The sequence below is a fragment of the Lutra lutra genome, chromosome 14 (assembly GCF_902655055.1).
Source record: "Lutra lutra chromosome 14, mLutLut1.2, whole genome shotgun sequence".
NCBI classification, from domain to species: Eukaryota; Metazoa; Chordata; class Mammalia; order Carnivora; family Mustelidae; genus Lutra; species Lutra lutra.
In genome coordinates, this window is record NC_062291.1 from 38,448,717 (window position 1) to 38,467,791 (window position 19,075).

At 43.7% G+C, this 19,075-nt stretch overlaps 1 protein-coding gene across 29 annotated transcripts in view; it reads right to left on the minus strand.

Annotated features, from left to right (window-relative positions):
- The window catches only part of KCNMA1 (potassium calcium-activated channel subfamily M alpha 1), a 729,891-nt gene that overhangs the window by 145,823 nt on the left and 564,993 nt on the right, over positions 1 to 19,075 (minus strand). For all 29 annotated transcript variants that reach the window (XM_047701854.1, XM_047701853.1, XM_047701852.1 and 26 more), the window contains exons 15-16: positions 14,876 to 14,985; positions 2,104 to 2,172 (exon numbers count right to left, since the gene is read on the minus strand). In XM_047701854.1, coding sequence (XP_047557810.1) covers positions 2,104 to 2,172; positions 14,876 to 14,985 — 179 coding nt within the window. The remainder of the gene's footprint in view (positions 1 to 2,103; positions 2,173 to 14,875; positions 14,986 to 19,075) is intronic.

The following is a 19,075-nucleotide window of genomic DNA, read 5'->3' on the forward strand; positions in this document are numbered from 1 at the left end:
TGGGAGAGGGAAGGAAATGGGAAATTCTTCACTGAAGAAAAAAAAATCAAAACTCTTATCTCAGGAAGGGTCAAAAGCTCAATTCTTTTTAGCATGGCTATTGTGTTCGAGAAGTTCGGTGTTTTCTCAGAGGCATAATCCACATTCCCTCCAACACACCTTTTTCCACAAGAACCAATGTGCTTCCACACTGAGACCAAGCGACATGAGGGGGGTTAAAGTTGGCAACGGCACACAGAAAGCCAAAAACAAAGCCAAAAAGTTCTTTTCGCTCTTTTCTGAAAGGGAAAAAAAAAAAAGCTAAAAATCTATATCTATAAATATGGCTTTGTTGAAAACATCTCAGATTTGTGAGTTAATTGGAGGGTCCATCAAAGAAAAGACTTTGTCCTCAGGGAAAGCTCCTAGTTAATTTTCTTAGAATAGTGACAGCAGATTCACAGTGAACCATTAACAGGCTTTTTCCTCTCTCTCCTTGTGACCAAAAGGTGGCAGCTGGGAGACGACTGGTCAAGATTCAGGGGATACACTCCTGCCATGAAATCATACTAGGAGGGTCAAGAGGCACCTTCAGCATTAAGTGCCACCCACACCATGACACTTTTCTGAGAGATGCACAGAAGTGATAAAGAGAGAAGACTGAGTTACACAGATTTTCGGATGTGGCAACATGAAAAATATCATTTGCAAAAACCTAGGGCACCTGTTTCCCCCTCTGCAGGCACTGGTGACTACCAGCCACCGTGTGGGAAAGCAGTAATCCCAGAAACCCCCCCTTTACCTGTTGAACAGCCAAGAGCCAGGATTCTGGCTCCCAATTTCTTGCACGTAATATTCTTCACTTTGCCAACACAAAGAAGAAAACTGTATCTATACATCATTATTAACTGCTATGGCCGTGTTTAACACATGGCCACCAAATCTACCATTTCTACTTGCTCTTGGTTGATTTGGAGTTTCCAAAGAGCTTAGCCTTTGATCAGATTGACTTGGTGGGCAATTGATCTGGTGGTTAAGGTAACGGGGAACATTGGATTGACTTGCTTACAATCCAGTGTTTTGGGGTTTTGTTTGGTTTTTGTTTTGTTTTGTTTGTCAGAAACACAGACTGTATGTCTGGAAGTCTGGCTTTATTGAATTATTCATCCTGATAATGAAAACTCCTTAGATGGCGAGAGCAGGCACCTTTGAGTCTTGCCTTGCACTCAACATATTAAGGCACACGTGGGAGGGGATCTATACTCTACACTTGGGCAGCCACAGGAAGACTTATAGGTAGGAACAAACCCGGAGGTCATCTTAGAGCACGAAAGCCCCACGCACTTCTCAATGAGCTCTTTCTTCCAAACCCATTGATAAAAATGGGGAAGCAAAAACCTCATCTCTGTTTTATCCGTAATGCATACAGTCCTGCATCAACACAGTCCCCTGTTAATGGGGTGTTTCATTCTTCCACTGTGAGCTCATATATTGACTGGGCTGTTATCTATTTCAAACAGACCCAGTCCCTCATCAGTTTGATATGCACATAATTAAGTGCAAAATAAATAAATAAAGAGGGATCCCGCCTGTGATCCCTGCTCTCCTGGCTAATTTACATGAAGCCGATATTCCGCCACCTGGATTTCGGCTGCACCGGGAAAAGCCCATATGGTACACAATAGGTTGCTTGTAATTTGGCTATCAAGAGAGCTGGTGCATCCCATCACGGCCCTGCCCCATCCCTGCTGTGAAGGGGGCCAGAATCCACCTGCTTTGAGATCATGGCAGTAAACGGGGTTTGAGGACAGGCCCTGTCCCTGGTTTTGTGTAGAGAGGGTGAAAAGTATCACTTGGGCTGATCCGGTGGAGATCTGGATGCCTCATCCCTTTCCTCTGGAGAAACATTTTCCGAATGCCCAGTGGGCTTGGGATGCCAGGTGGGTCTGCCATAGAGGTGACGGTATCTGGTTGGGCATGCCCTGAGATGTGTCAGAGATGGGTCACATCAGGGGCCCAAGCACATCAATAACGCGTAGGAAAGAAGTGGGTGGACGGAGCGCTCCGAGAGCACTCTCACCGGCTCGCGCATGTCAGCCGGCCACTGGGCTGCAGCAAACTTACCGGCTCTCCCGGTTGGCGGACTTGTACTCAATGGCTATCATCAGGAGCTTGAGCTTCACAAAACACAGCCTGCAATGAGATGGAGAAACCTCCCCGTCAGTGCTTCTGAACGGCCAGAGCCACATAACAAACACGATTACTACCTCTCCATCGCCTGATCCACTCATTATCCCGGGGACTCTCATTCCACAGTCACTGTGCCAGAGGGAGGGGGTGGGAGCGACACCTCCCCATCCTCCCCATTAAACCTGATTTCTCGCAAGTGATAAGGCGCTGAATGTTCAAAGTGCAAATTGCACTCGGGTCTGGATGTCTAGACACAGACCCCAAGCAGGAATTTGTGCCTGGGGATTTATGCTGGGCCAGATTCATTAGTTACTCGGTCGGGTAGTAAAATGTTAACTGCAGGGGGAGGGAGGTATTTGGAGCAGCTGGACCTATTATTTGGATTCCATTTCGGTCTTTTGTACAAATGGCTCATATTGTTGTTCCGAGCAGACCCCTGTGTGCTCAGAATGATGGTAATAATCCTTAGCCTCCATGTAACTGCCCAGCACATGACTGTGGGCACCGGCACTCCTGGCCGCATCCGCATTGCCTCATCTCCTCTGCCTGGGGCTCTCATCCGGGGCTCTCGTCCTCAGCCCAGCCTGCTCTGAAGCTGGCTCGTTCCTGCCTCCATGCCTTCATGGAGATGATCCCTACACCCCAAGTGCTTTCTCTTCTCCTGACCCATCCCCCAAACCCCCATCAAATCCAGCCTTCTGTGCAACTCATCTGCAGACCCCCTCGCCCCTGGCTTTCCATTCCCAGAACCCACCCAGTGCCCTTGTCTGCCACCACCTCCTTCAGCCCTTCCTCAGCTGCATACTGGCTATGGCGGCTCCCCATGGCAGTCTGTGCCTGAAAGCCATCTCCTCTACCAGTGTGGCTTCCTTAAGAGTTTGGGGTTTATGCAGAATTCCCCATTGTGCTGCCCAGGGAACCACAGACACAAGAAGCTCAATAATCACATGATTTCCCCTCACTGGGGTTTTAAGAAAATAACAAAAGGGCCAGTGAAGTATTCATGCACAAAGATGTTCAAGGTAGTAATATTTATGCAAAGTAAAAAAAAAAAAAAAAGGCAACCTAAATGTCCAATAATAAAGCAATGGTCAAGTAAGGTATGGTACAATATAGTTTTAGCATTCAAAATGACTTTTTGGAGAATATTCAAAGTCTAAGATTAATAAATAATATTATACAGGTATAAACATGTAAATAATGTGATATGATTTGGTGAAAACGTCTATTTATATACTCACAGAAATAAAAGCACAAAGAGAAAAGGATTACATTATATAGGACAAGTTTCTATAATGAGCGTATGTCTTAAGGACTTTTTGGATAATGAAACATTGGCTGACTGACAGGTTGAGAAGTGAGTGGATTACTGAGTTGCAGCACTATAAGGGGGAGGTTGCATGGGGTCACAAGGTGGGACCATTCCTGGTGCTCTCATTTAATCCCCACAATATCCCCGAGAGGGAGAGATGGCCCCAGTTTTTGTGACTTCGACAGCTATCTCCATATTACACGTGATGATCCTGAGGCTCAGAAAACCCATGTAACTTGTCCAAGGTCCCCAACTAGTATCCGGCAGGATATACACCTTTAACTCTGGGGAAACCTATTTTGTACTGGGAAAGATAGATAATAAGCAAATATACAACTGAATAAATGATAAATTTCCAGATGAGGAAAAGCACGATGCGGAAAACAAAACAACCTAAGAGGACAAACAGTAACTGGGAAGACCCATAAATATGGAAAACAAATGATGGTTGCCATAGGAGAGGGTTGGAAGGGAATGGGCAACATGGGTGAAGGGGAGTAGGAGGTCCAGGCTTCTAGGTATGGTCTAAATGAGGCCGGGGATGAAAGGCACAGCATGGGGAGTACACCCAATGGTATTGTCACAGTGATGTGTGATGATAGATGGAGGCCCCACTTGCGGTGAACATAACATAACAAAATTGTCCAATCATTATGTTGTATACCTGAAGCTAAGGTAGCATTGTGTGTCAACTCTACTCCAATTAAACAACAACAATTACAACAACAACAAACCCAACCAAACAAAACAGTGACTGGGAAGGGGTGTTCTCTGCAGGCATCCAGAGGGACCATCCTGAGAACATAAACTAGAGCACAGAGTGCAGGAGTTGAGAAGAGGCAGGCAATTAAAGGATCTGGCGAAAAAATCTTTCCAGGGAGTGGAAGCAGCAAGTGCAAGAGTCCTGAGGCAGGAAGGAACTCAGGGTGTCTGAAGATCAGCAACAAGGACAACTAGACTGCAGCCGAGTGAGGAAAGTCACACAAGGGACAGTGATTAGGGCAGGGAGCTAGGCAAGAGCAAGTTTGTGAAGACCGCTGGCCACAGCAACAAGCCTGCCAGTCTGTGGTTTACTCTAAGTGAAACGGGAGGCCTTTAGCTGGTTGCAAATAGAAAAGCAATGAGGTTGGTGAAGGCCTCGTACTCTCCAGTGGAAATAAGACCAATTGCTCACCTCTACATATGAGGTCACAGTCTCCCGTATTGCTTTCAACAGTCAGATTTCAAAGACCACTTCATCTAGGCATATTTGGGCTCTCCTGGTGATTTGCAGGTTTGCTGATTCCTGCCAGCGGACTCTAATGACCTGGGCTTTGTGCTGATTATGCAGTTTGCTGAAACACCAACTCAAGTATCCAACTACAGCTGGAAAAATGCTCTTCTTAATTTATGTTCCATAAAGCACTGCTAACACGCACCCTTTATGGGGCTGTTACTCCTGGAGCTTAAATTGTTTAAAATATCAGATGGCTTATGCAATATTTGTTGAACCAAATTACCAGATTAGGTAACCACTTTCTAATGTAAATAGCAACTAAATGCCAAAATCTCAAGGAGAAGGCCCATCTTAATCTAGCAGAGATCATGAAGAGGCCAATACGCTGATATCCCATGAGTGACTGGCCACCCTGATTTGGGACTCTGCAGTTCAAGGGATCATGGATCTTAATTGCTTTTAACGACCTGATCTTGTTGGCAGAAGCAAAAATGTAGTCCACAGTAATGGCGCATTATGTCTTTCTAGGCACTATGACGCCATTTACCAACTCGATATAAAAAGAGGAACTTTCTAATGCAGGAAAGTCAATAAAATTTACACAGTCTTGTGCACATTCCTTAGCCTAGCACAGTGGACCAGGAGATCTGAGTCCTCTTTCATAACTTCCAAATCCATATCTGAGATGATTCCATATGGCTTTATAAATGCCTCATTTTAAGAAGCTCTTTGACCCAAACCCAACCTTTACTCACTGGCCAAAGGGATGGAGAGGACAGAGTGATGTCCATGAAGTGATTATATGCAAACAGCGCCACCCCATGGATTATGAAATTCAGGCCCTTCAAGACTAGTTGGGGCTGCCCTTCTCATAGAGGTGACAGACTGAGGTCCAACAAGGGGCAACTTGCTCCAGGTCAAATGGCCTTTGGGAAGAAAGGCCAAAAGTGGAAATCAAATCTCAATGCGGTGTGCTACACAAATGCTTCTTATAAGAACAAAGCAAATGAGATGGTGGCCAGAAGACCAGCATGGTGTCTCGGTCAGCATAGCCTTTTTGAAAACCCAGAATTAGATACTAATAGGTGATCTCATATAAAAACTAGCCTTTCAGCTTTCCTTGATAAATCATAAATGGCCACACTGCAGACACTACTGTCTGGCTAAAAGGGACTGGAGCTTTGAAGCACTGACCCCCTGTGGAAGGGACACAAGCTCTTCAATCTGCTACAGTCCCCAGCACTCCCCAATGATCCTGCCTCTTCAGTCTTCACTCTTTGTGGCTCACTCCTGCCCCGTAGAGGCACCTACGTTTTTATCCCTGCTGTAACAAGTACCTTCTGCATGTCCACAAAACACAAATCTTGCACTAGGTCTCTGCTCTGCTAAAAAAAAATCACGGTTTTCTGCTAGATCCTGCCACAGAGAGTTAGCCAATGTCCAGGGATCGGGGCGTAAGGCTGAAGCACAGGTGCCAGGAGGTAAGAACAGACCAAGGCCAGTGAACAGGGCACCGGTGTGTGGTGCGATAATCACTTGCTTATTCACCTCTCTGTCCTCGAGTTGAGCTTCTTTGCGGTAAGATGCATGCTTTCTCTCCCCAGCATTTTGCAAAGTGCAAAGAGTAAGCATTCAATGCATGCTGATTAAATAAATGTATGAATGAATGGAGGGCAGAATCTCCTGACTTGCTGGGAGCCCACATTAAGAGATAAAGTAATCAACTAGGAAACTCTAAGCAGAGAAGGTTTGGGAGTTGAGCACCGAATCACGCAACAAGATGTCTCTTCACTTGTCCATGAGAAGCAGAGATATTGGAAAAGAAGGATGTCAAAAGAAGTAATAGTGGTGATACGTTCTGGGAATCGAACATTTGCCTCGAATCAATATGCCAAAATGTAAATATAATTCTAAGTTCCAGACAGCACTTTGTCCTTGAGACTCTCCATAGCTCCTGCTGCCAGGGGTTTACTCCCCAGAACATGTCTTCAGATTACTCAGATTTGATGTCCCGAGATGAAATACTGACTTGTATCATCAACACCATTGTTTTTGGTAAAGCAAAATGGGCTTTGCTCATCCAGTTCTTAGAGTCCTTCTTAGCGCTTTACTCAGTGTCTGCACATGCACCGGACTGGAGCAGGGTAAGAAAGGGGCTCAGGGCGAGGGAGGGCATAAGAAAGAACCAACAAAGCCTTTGCAGTGTGCTAAACAGTTAGCAGCAATTTAATTCTTGGTTTCTAAAATAAAATGTCCCAATATGTCCAAAGCAGGAAGTCGTTGCTGGTTGTGAAAATAATTCCAGGGGAACAGAAATGACTTTTCCCAGAAAAAAAATGTCACTTGTCACAAAAAGGTCTTAAACCAGCAATCTGCAATAAAACTGTTGTAATAACAAGTTAGATTGCTTTCTTGATAATTATTAAGTAGAGGCCTACCAAATTTGACAATGACATTATATAATGCCTTTTTTTTTTTTTAAACTGTTAGCATCATCTGTTAACTACAGTAGTTTCAACCCAGATGTTCCTGAACAAAGGCTCTTAAGAATTAGAGGCCAACTGTTTCTACCTACCTAGAGGGACATAAATTGTTCTTGCCATTAAATCAGCCCCTTTGACTAGAAAGATTGCTTGCTGATGTGAATCAAGCAGAGAAACCCTTCGTAGAGCCTGCGCTATTGAAAGTGCTCAAGAAGGTACGCAAAGACATTGTTTGGGACTGTTGAAGATGGGTCGCCCAGGAGTGACAGCATGAGGAGAGAAGAGGTGCCCGCATGGTGGCCTCCAAACTCAGTTCCCCTCCCCGAAGGGCGGGGCTCTCTTCAGTTATCCAGAGGGACCCTGGCAATGTCAGGCTGAAGCACAGCATCAGAACAGATGCCTCATGTAAATGCTGAGCATTGGGAAACCAGATCTTTAGCATCTAGGGGCTAGAAGGAAAAAGAGTCACATTTAGGAGCTTTGATTTAAAATGATAGGCTCTTGAAATGGAAACATCTAGTTAAAGGAAATTTGAACCAGCAGGATTTATAAGACTCAGGAGCAAGAAAAAAGAAAGTGATTTAAAATGCTCGTGGGGATGTTGTTCGGATTTCATTTCCCAATAGCTCTGATAGAGGTGGGGTGGGGAAGGCTTCAGCACAGCCCTGCCCTCACACACACACACATGCTCACAGTATCTCCAACTAGCACACCTGAGACACTTGAATTTAGAAATAATTATATTATTTGATATGGACAATTGATATTTGCCTAAAATATGAATAAATGCATTTTAGAAAGCTTTGCTATTATTACTAGTGGGAAACAAAATGTAAACTGTGTGTGTCTTATGTGTACCAAACATCAAGTCAAGCCCCTAGCATCCCACTTCCAACTGGACTGCCTCCTTGACACTCCTGCAGAGAATTCTAGACATGCCACTGTCCCTATAATCATTGGTTACAAGTCTTAACAGACTTGAGGGTCATTTGTTTATTCCCTAAGATGTAGGAAGATTACTGGTCATCTCTGGGTCCCTGTAGTAGAAAATAATCATAATCATAATATCGTACTCCATCTGTGTTCATATATGTTGTCTTAATTACAGTAACCACCCCCCCCCCAAGTAATTGGAAGATAGGGCCAGTTTTTTGAGGAGAAATATTTTTTAAAGACAAGACATGAGCCCCTCCACAGATACTCCTAAAATGCTCATTTCTGCAGACTGGCTAGATAAATCCATTACATAATAATCAGGTTTGCCAGCTTCTCTCTTCTCCGTGTTCAGATTCAAAAGTCTTTCTCTAAAATCTAATGGTGTCATAGAATTCAAGTGAAACTAGCTGCAGTTTTCATTGTACAGGAGGCCCAGCTTTCTCCAGGCGGTCTTGGATTTTCCTCCAGGGGCTTCACTGGAAAGATCTGTCCATGCAAAACAACACAGCATGAAAGCCTCATTTTCTTCTTCGTTAGGGGTCCTGTATGCAGGTGGATGAGGGGACAGAGAATCCCCCTCTAGCCCCCAGATGGTCTTAAACCATCGCAGAAGCGTCCTTGCACCTGGACTGAGGGCAGGACTCCTGCCGTTTGGCCCAGCGAAGATCTGACCGGAGGCCCCCAGGTTACCCAGGCATTAAATACTCCACATGGAATATGAATTTTAACCGCTCCATCAGCTGCAGGGGGACAGAGAGAGACACACTGTATTTTAAATACATCTTTTGTCCTAATCCCCTCTTAGCTGTAAAACCTGATACAATTAAGGTTTTATTTTTGCAAGTGATGAATGACTGACTAATACCCTCAGTGTGAGATTCAGGCCCTGGTAGGTGGTGTTCTTGCAGCAAACTAGACTCAGAACCTGTGGTTTCCTCCTGCTCTTCCTCCCCTACCACTCTCTTCTCCTCTCTGCCCTTACTTTCTTATTTGGAGGGAGTGGGGATACAGCCTCACATTTACAGTTCTTATGATAATAACACTATCGCTGTTTCCCCCTGAAAACATCACATGTCCAAAAAAAAAAAAAATTTTGATTTGTTTCCTTCTCCCATCCAAAGGAGAAATCAGCTTGCTCTCCTTGGAAAATCTCAGAGACCTGGTGTGGCTCCCAGATTCCTGACTACCCACTACTAAGAACTCCCTCTTCCCTCTTTATTCCCTCTCTGAATCCAATCTCCTAAAAAGGCACAGCTCAAGTGTCATCTCTTCCAGAAAGCCTCTCCTATCACCCCCAGGCTATAGGGAGCTCTCTCTCCCCCTGTAGCTCTCAGCCTCTGTCTTCTAGTATGTGCACCCATCAAGCACTTATTCCTTAAGCACTTACGGGTGCTTAGTCCCTCCTGAGGATGGGCATCATTTTCCTTAGCCAGACTGCAAACTGTCTGAAGGCAGCCACTGCAGGGAAACCCAGTTCTTTATTTGTCATTATAAGTATTGTTATTAATCTTCTAATGTGTATGTACTTTATTAGATCTAATTATAGGTTTCTCTAGATGGTGCCATGCCTGGCACAATGGCACAGATATCCTAAGTTCATTCCGTATCTAGTTGACTGGCAGGACTTTTCTAAAGGGTAAGAGTAAATATAACCTGAAATGCCACAATGTGTCCCTTTCTTTCTTGTTATTTACATTGTCTGGATGGGGCAGGACAGATGGTGGGAAGGAGAGAGGTGGGAAAAGGAAAAAGGATATTAGCTAGTATTGAGAGAGAAGTAATATGTCTATTTCAAGTCCAAAGTCAGGCAGCTGTTCACGATCAAAGGAAGGAGGTATGCAGAAATCAAATATCTGGTCCCAAATGACACATCCACCAAGTAGATGAAAGGCAGGTTTGAGCCTGGGCCTTTGCAACTCCATGGGTCACACTCGGTGACATTAAGGAGCATCCTACTATGGGACCCATATGCAAAAACAAGACCCTTCAGGGGCAACCATGGCCTCATATCCCAGCTCCTCACTTCCTACAGGCTTGGTATTGGCCCCTTGCACCTTTCACAGTCACTTGTTTCCCTGGGGATGGTGGGGGAGTGGGAGGGAAAGTGAGCAGGTGTTTTTCTGGTGTTCAGAAACCTTCTCTTCAGATCCCAAAGCTCCTCTGCCTTGATCATACTATCACACAAACCCAGAGGTAAGCCAGCTATGCGACATGAAGGGGAGATGCTCAGAAGTTGCTGGCTCTTAAAAGGAACATCCTAAGGGCATCCTGGGAAAGGTCCAGGACAGGCCCACCATGGTCACCAACAAGATCAAGCGGGATCTTCGAAGGCTGTGTTCTAACTTGTACTGGTTTCCCCTAGGCTTCTTGGCACCTGGCACGGATCTGTTCGCTCCAGCTTCAAGTGACTTTCAGTATTACGGGGCTCAGTACCCCAATGCCTTCTTCCTATACTGATTTGGATTAGGCATGGGAAGAGGGCAGAGCCGTCAGTGGTCTGCCTGGTGTGGTCATGTGTAGACTCATCCTACCTCCCTGCACATTGTAGAACACCCCACGTGAAGCTGGAATGGGGGCAAGCTTGTGACATGTGGCCCACCTCTAATTCTACAATTTGGCTAAAATCGGAGAGAAACATTCCATTGACTGAGCCCAAAGTGGGGAATGAGGTGGGGCGCCTGGGTGGCTCAGTGGGTTAAAGCCTCTGCTTTCAGCTCAGGTCATGATCCCAGGGTCCTGGGATCGGGCCCCACATCGGGCTCTCTGCCCAGCAGGGAGCCTGCTTCCTCCTTTCTCTCTGCCTGCCTCTCTGCCTACTTGTGATCTCTCTGTCAGATAAATAAATAAAATCTTAAAAAAAAAAAAAAAGTGGGGAACGAGGGGAGTTTACTCCAGCCCGTGGTGTGGAGGGATGAGGTGAGTGGTGGTGGTGGCAGGAGGTGGGGGAGGGGCCCTAGTCATCAGACTTTGGATCAGAATCACCTGTCTTGCTTGTAAAAAGTACAAAATGGCGGGGAGGACTTCCCCCAGATATTGAAATCTAGAGCTGAAGCCTAGAAATCTCTCCATTTAGTAAGCTCCCCAGGAGATTCTTAATTAGGTGGCTTTCATCTAGCAGCTACCCCAAACTGCTCTCAATTATACAGACCCAGCATCAGAACCCTGGCTCCATTGCTTGGGTGCTAGGTGGCTTTGGAGGGGCACCCACATCCTCTGAGTTTCAGCGTCCCCATCAGGATAAGCCAGGAACAGTGATATTAACATAAACCACAAGATCGTTGTGAAGATAAAATGAGAAAATATAAATGAAACATTTAGAAATAATACTGCATTTTGTCTAAATGAGTGGCTGGTTTTGGAACAAAGCTGCATCTTCTGCTGATACAGACAGTGAAGCCAAAAGGCTGGTGCAGAAAAGTCCAAGGATACAGCTGGTATGGGTCCCACCTGGCCAGGAGAGAACAGCCTTGAAATCTGTAAAAATCTGTAAAAAGCTTGCCTGGTGGGGGGCCTTCTGTCCCTCCTGCCTTTCCCCTCCGCCCCGTTCTGTTCTCTGGGGAAATGACTTCAAAATCCATTCATGGATCCTGTTCCCTTATCTTTTCATGAAACAGCTCTCCTGTGGCCCCTAGGTGGCTCAGTCCGTTAAACATCCAACTCTTAGTTTCAGCTCAGGTCATGATCTCGGGGTCCTGAGATTGAGCTCCTCGCTGGGTGTGAAGCTGCTTAAGATTCTCTCTCTCCCTTTCCCTGTGCCCCTTCCCACCCCACTTGCACACACCCTCTCTCTCTCAAATACATAGAAAAATGAAATCTTTAAAAAGGGGGGGGGCGGGGAAGGCTCTCCCAGCTTCTAAGAAAACTCCAGGCTTTCCTATTCAGTGATCCCACACTGCAAGGGAGAGTTCTGCCGGCCCAGGGGAAGAGCAAATTTATTTCTTTTCATGCTTTAAGACGTTATTGGCTGCATATTGTTTTAATGCGGCGCATAATTACAGAAACTGCTCTGAAAATCTGTATATTTTATCTGTGCTTTATTGTACCCAGAATATTCCCCAATTCTTTTTTCTTCTACATGAACCGGCTTAAAATATATTTTGGAGTCCTTTTTGTCATCTTGAAATTGAATAGCCAATTCTTACTGTAATGAAAATACTTACGCGCCAGCCTGGTGATATACAGCACTACAGTCTAATTACGGCTGTGCTTTAATTAACCTGAATTGAAGAGTGTTATCATTAAACTGCTGGTAACTTTGAGTTATGGCTTTTCTTTAATTTAAAGTAGAAAACACAGATAATTAAGCCTCCAGATAATCAAATGCTTGAGGAGAGCGTCAATGTTTTGGGATGTTCCTAAATCTCATTAAATGTCCTTTCTTTATTGATCATCCCTACCTCTGCTGTATCATTGTGCTGAACGAATAATAGCACTAAGTTGAACACATTCTCACTCACATCAGAAGTTTGGATTTTTGTTTTTTTTGTTTTTTGTTTTTTTTTTCATTCCAGAAGCCGTGCTGAACAAATATGAAATTCTCCGGCAACAAGGTGTGTCTGAAAGATACTCTCCTCCTCACAACATGTTCTAAATGGGAAAATCAATCAAAACCAGCAGCCACGGGGGTCCAGCTCTTGAGCTGGCTCCTAAGGGCAAGGAAGTCTCACACCACCCAGTGTGTCAGAGTCGGCAAACTCACGGGTCTACGGGGCCAGGCCTGCGATATCGATGCCCCGGGTTTAAGGCATCAGAGAGGGGAGGACCCACACTTAACCCTTCCTTCTAACAAACTGGAGCCAGTCAGCAGCCGGTGGAAATACAAGTCCTGTGTTGGCTCCTCAGATACTCGAGAGATGCCAGACATCTCGTTTTTATGTGAAACACCTCTATTTTGAAATATTGGCAACTCACTTGAAGACCTGAAACACGGTGTGGGGCAAATCTGCGAGTCCAATGTACCTTGTGGGATCCCAGTTACAGCCTCCAGGGGGAGTGGTTCTCACCTTCCAGGTTAATACTCAAAAAATGAACTGACTTGGTTCCCAGGAGCAGAATAAGAGAAGCAGTGGGAATGCAGGCTTCCAAGGAAGCACTCATGGTAGACATACACACCGGGCAAGCCAGGGAAAATCAACAGTCAAGGAGCACATCTTTACACACCTCCCCTGCTAATGCCCCCTGCACCATAGGACCCCTCTGGTCATTGGCACCTTTGCAGGGTGCTCAGGCCACCCCTACATCATATAGGAAGTCCCAAGGGTTTGGTTTGGTTTGCTTTTTTTAATAGAACCAGCTTCTATTAAAAGTTCTTAATTCTCCCGGGCTTTCTATCCCAGGCAGGCCAAATTCCAAGGTGGAGAAAATCCCCTGGGACAGCCTCAATGTTCCAGGACCCAATGCCTATGAACAGTTAACTTCTTTCTGGGCAGAAAGAGAAATAGCTCTAAAAGAAAGGAGCACATGGGAGTTACAATAGGGCATCCATTTTCAGAAAATAACTCCTTCCGAATCAATTACTATTCACTTTTCCAGTCCATTTAGCATTTAAACTTTCGCTTAGAGACAGGGTGAGAAATTTCAGTAAACAGCCAGACCATTTTGGATTGCTTAGGGTCTAGGCCCAGAGACAGATAGAGTACACCTGCTGTGTTCACTGACAGGAGTCTCTAGGCAAACACCAAGATCCCAGGTGCTCCATCCTCTCTCCGCTGTGCACAGAGCACAAAGCTCTAAGACAGAGGAGCCAAGGGCCCCCAGGACTATGGCCTTCAGACCTTCCCTTCCAGAAGATGGGTTTTGTTTGTAGGCATCCAGACAGCTCAAGGGAACAGCTTTTCTTCCTCAGGCTAGTGGGTTCCCAGATTCCTCTTTCTTCCCAGTCTTTATCAGTGAGACTGAGGTTATCAAGTCTTTTGCTGAAGTGTCAGTGGATCGGGCTTGATGTTTCAGCATTCCCAGGGAGTCTGTGTTTTCACAGGGGACAAAGCCCCTGTTTGACTTACACCCAACATCTGAGATTCTAAGTGGGAAATCTGAGGCATCATCACGATGCAAGTTTCTCAGGTCCTGGAACCCTTAGAACTCTTGAAGCCATATCCCTTAGATGGTCATCTACTTTACTTGGAGAAGCCACGGCAGGCTAGGGCTGCCTCTTGCTCAAATCCCTCCCCCTGAGCCAACATAAGGAGAAGCTAAGGCCTCTCGTTGTCATAACATGCCAGTTGTCCATATTGGGGGCTAAATTACTAAGGGCTATCTCAAGGTTCCTTTCCACGTATTTGGTCCCACATTTCCTCCGCAGATCATGAACGTGCTTCGAATAATGGCTTCTCTGATAGCTCTACTATCTGATTTGACTAGAAAATATTAAAATTCATTTCATCAAGTGACTAGCAAGATCTGTTTTCATCCTGGTAAAATCAGAGTCATGGGTTCCTAGCACCCTTCTAATTGTGTCCTACGTGGCAGAAGCCAAATTTAAGACATTCAGGAAAACTGTAGTGCATAATTTAATGCAAATGATGGATCTAAGCATAAGGTTCTCAGAGCTACAGGAAAGAGCCGGGCCAGTGAAATCCCCAAGGCAGGGATCACATACTGACCCACCTTCCTGCTCACCACATAAGATGGAGCACACAGGATATCCTTGGTAGTTGTTGAGTACCCTGACCGTGTTGGGCAGAGATGAGGTGTCTTTTCTGCAAGGGCCACCTTAAACATCCCTGAGGGCCAAAGAGCACATGGTGAATGTTCACTTACTCACAAACGGTAGGGAAGGACAGACCCACGAAGGCACTGGAGAGATATTCTGTGTACATTTCATTTGAGACTCCTTCCAAGTAATATTTCTGCCACGTGTCTTCCTCAATCTAGGAGAGAAGAACACAGGAGGTTTAAGGTATGACAGTACACCATAAAAGGGAAACCAGAGTTTACCATTTGGCCAATGAATGAATGCCCTAGTTATGGGATGGCAACAATCTTCAGCAACCAGGAACACAACCACACCATCTACAGCAAGCTTGTTATGACCCTAAGCTCATAGAAAGGAAGGACATGTCCTCTAAAGCACCACTCTTTTCCAACCCGTATGATTCCCAAGGGTGTGGAGGCAAAGGCACTCACCCACAATACTGGTCGACAGGTAAATCGATACAATTTTTCTAGAGAGCAATTTTGCAACTGTTAACAAAAAATTGTAAAGGACATGTTCCTTGACACAACAATTTCAAGTATTCATAGCAAAGAAACAGATAGACATATGTATGAGGACATTTGTAGAATATCCTTTTAAGGAGAAATTGGAAATAACCACAAATGGTACATTTTTCAATGGAATACAAAGAAACAATTAAAAATTATGGTGAAAATGTGTATCTGTTCATATAGAAATGATATAAAAAGACACGTGACTAAATATTGTTGATAGTCTGACCGTACTAAAAAAAATAAATAAATAACCTATAATTATCTGAGTGCTTTTAAAGCCAAAGAAAAACTAGAAAACTTTATACCAAAACACTAACCATTGTTATCTGAATGGTAGAATGACACTTTTCTCTAGAGATTTCTGTTATCTGAAGACTTTTACAATGAATGTGTGTGTGCATGTGTGTGTGCACGTGTGTGTGTTTGTGTGTGTGTGTGTGTGTGTGTGTGTATAAAACAATAAAACAATACGTATATTTCTACTTTGGGGGAAAAAAGATTTTTCCAACCACACCCTGAATATCACAAAAAGTAAAATGTAGTTTCAGAGAGGTCTTACTCCAGATCTCATTAAAATGTGTGGTTTTTTAAAATTTCTTCTAATTAATCAATCTCAAATGGTTTTCTCAACAACCCTCTTCATGCTAAGCACTTCTGGAAGGATTTTACATTGGAATTGATCTTTAAAAATTATAAAGTGAAGAACAACAAGAATGCTGAGTCCCTCTGGGAGCTCAGGGAGCTCAGGATTCCCAAGGCAGGCAGGCTGTGTGGTCCCTAGGAGTCTGCAGCCTCCCACGTACACCTCTACTGTGTACATAAGTATGTGTGTGGGGGGCGGGGGAGATGAGAGCTCTCCAGACAACAGGAAGTGACTTTTTACAACATCTTGTGCTGATGTTGAATTAAAACTCTTCTTGTCTATGGCCCAATAGTCACTTCACTAAGGAAATGCAATGCTGGAAGTTGAAAGAGACTTGGAAATAGTGGGAAATGAACACCGACCAGGTACTTGGTGGCATTCTGGAATACAAAGAAGGCAGGAAACAGTTAGAAATAAATTGAACGCTCCCTGCTTCTATGCTATTTGTCTGCTTTGCGCAAGTCTGGATGATTAGAGTATGGGGTTAACCTCATTAGTTTGAGCTGCTTCTAACCTACTCCCACACATTAGACATTAGCTATGCAATGCTGCTGGGTATGGGTAGTTTATCTACAAATTGGTCTTCCCCAGAGTGGGGTCCTTAAAAAAAAGGCACTCAACCATTTCTACTGCTAAACTGTATGATTTTAAAAATGAACTGGAATGTGTTTAACTAAGCATAAACTTTTTAATTTCCCTGAATCCTAAGAGTTCAACTTTTTTTTTTCAAATAAAAGATATTTCTGACTTTATAAGCAAAGGTCATTAATTCTAACTAATTTAAAGACAGCTTAGTCTGCATTAGTAAATAAACTGAAGTACAGAATATTTGGGGCATTATAGTATCATAATTTGTTTTATTGGTAAATAGGATACTTATGTGAGGACTTGCCAATTATAAATCCTCATGGTAGAGCTTTATGGGAAAATAGTATTTTTGAAATGGAATAATTCAGCCTAATCTTTCAGCAGAGATACTCCCTTTTATAACTTGCTATTTGTGTTGCTACTTTTACAGTTAATTTTCAAAAACAGTGAAAATACAAACTTTTATCTCAATTATTATTGACTGTTGGTTGTATTCCTCAGTTAATATAGTTTTAACATGGGTCTTTTAATTATGGTATTTTCATGCCTATGTGTCCTAACGGAACTACTCTTTTGACCAAATTTTATTGTAGGTTAATCATTAAACATTTTTACTAAGTAGAAACTAAGATTTGCAGGATAACAATATTATTCATGTTTGTTTTGAACACGGCAAATATTCATTAATTCATTCAGCAAATATGTATCAAGCATATCCAGTATCTCAGGTCCTATTCTAGGTGCCGATTAAACCTTACTTAAACTGGTATTTATTTTCCTATATTTTTCTCTCTGCTGGAAGAAGCACCAGATATGTCTAGCTACATTATATCTGACCAGATATACCTGATTTTTATTGATTTTTTTCCCATACTTTTTTCCTACAGGTTTTGTCTTTGTGGCTAATCTAGAACTCCTAAGGAACTCAATGTCAAAATAACTGGAAATATATACAGAACTTTTCTGGAAAGAAAAACGCCTCTTCTACATCCATATGTGGATTCTCAAATGGCATCTACAATGTTAGATACAGTAGTACTGAACAGATTCCTCAAATACTGATTGGTTTCAGTTCATTGTTATAAACTTTTAAGTCACCACATCTTTTTTTTTAAGGATTTTTTTTTATCTATTTGAGAGAGAGAGAACACGAGCACACAAGTGTGGGGAGGGACAGGAAGAGGGAGAAGCAGACTCCTCACTGAGAGGAGAGCCCCAATGGGGCTGAATCCCAGGAACCCGAGATCATGACCTGAGCCAATGTGTCAGATGCTTAACCAACTGAGCCACCCAGGTGCCCCAAGATTCCCACATATTTAACACTGTTTTCCATACAGGTAAGTCAACATGCTTTTGAGGTTTCTGATAAAGGTGTTATGCATACATATACACACACACTTAAAAATGGTTAAAATGCTAAATTTTATGTTATAAAAAAAATAAACCCATATCTATAATTGTAAGAGCAGAAGAGTCAGTAATTATAATTAATACTAAGACTTCTTAATCTGTAAGGGCAAGAATGACTAGTTGGGACAGATCAACGACAAGAATAGGCCAGTGACATCAGGAGAACCAGGGAATGAGCCCCAGCCTGTGACATGGACACCGCGCATGCCATGGGCTCAGACAGCCAAGCTGCATCATTATCCCAAGGCAAGGCTCAAACTACCTATCACTTCTTACCAAGGTTTACCTTTCTAAGTCTCAAACATGGCCTCTTTAACTTTGAAAAAGCAAGGATGAAAGTACATATTCCTTTTTCCTTTGTTGGCAGTAATGAAATGCATGCCTTTTTTTTTTTTTTTTTTTAAGTAGGCTCCATGCAAGCCCCAATGTGGGGCTTGAACCCAGGACCCTGAGATTGAAACCTGAGCTGAAGTTAAGAGTCAGGCCCTTAACCCACTAAGCCACGCAGGCACCCCTGAAATGCATTCTCAAGAACAGAAAAATAAATGTAAAATGTGTTGACTTGAAAACATCTGTGCTTCACACAAGTGAAAAACGCAATGAAGGAAGGATCTAGAAAGGGTGGGACAAGTTATTGTCATTATGATTTCTCTTTTACAGAGAATAATACTGAGGCACAGACAGGTTAAGTTCATGTTCCTAACCACCCACCTTGTCATCTCTTGCTAGAGATGACAGGGTAAATATATAAGGAAGGATTGGGGCTAGGATTTTGGGGGGCAGGGTGGATTTACTGCACATAAGTACCTAAGGGGGGAAGACTGGAATCAAAGCTCATCAAGGTCTCAAAATCTTAAACCCTGGAGCCCATGACCTTCTGAGAGGTCGATGAGGAATAACACTAATTTTGAGCTGTGCTGAGAGGGTGGGTGTAGCATGGCGGCATACGGAACTATCCCAGCCTACAACTTCTTTCCACACTACTCTCCAGATTTGTGTTGTGCAGATATTTTTAACTGTAATGTAATGTACACACTTCCCAGCAGAAAAATGAAGGAATGGGACCAAAAATGACTTAAGGAAAGGTGCCAAAATTAATTTGCCAGCCA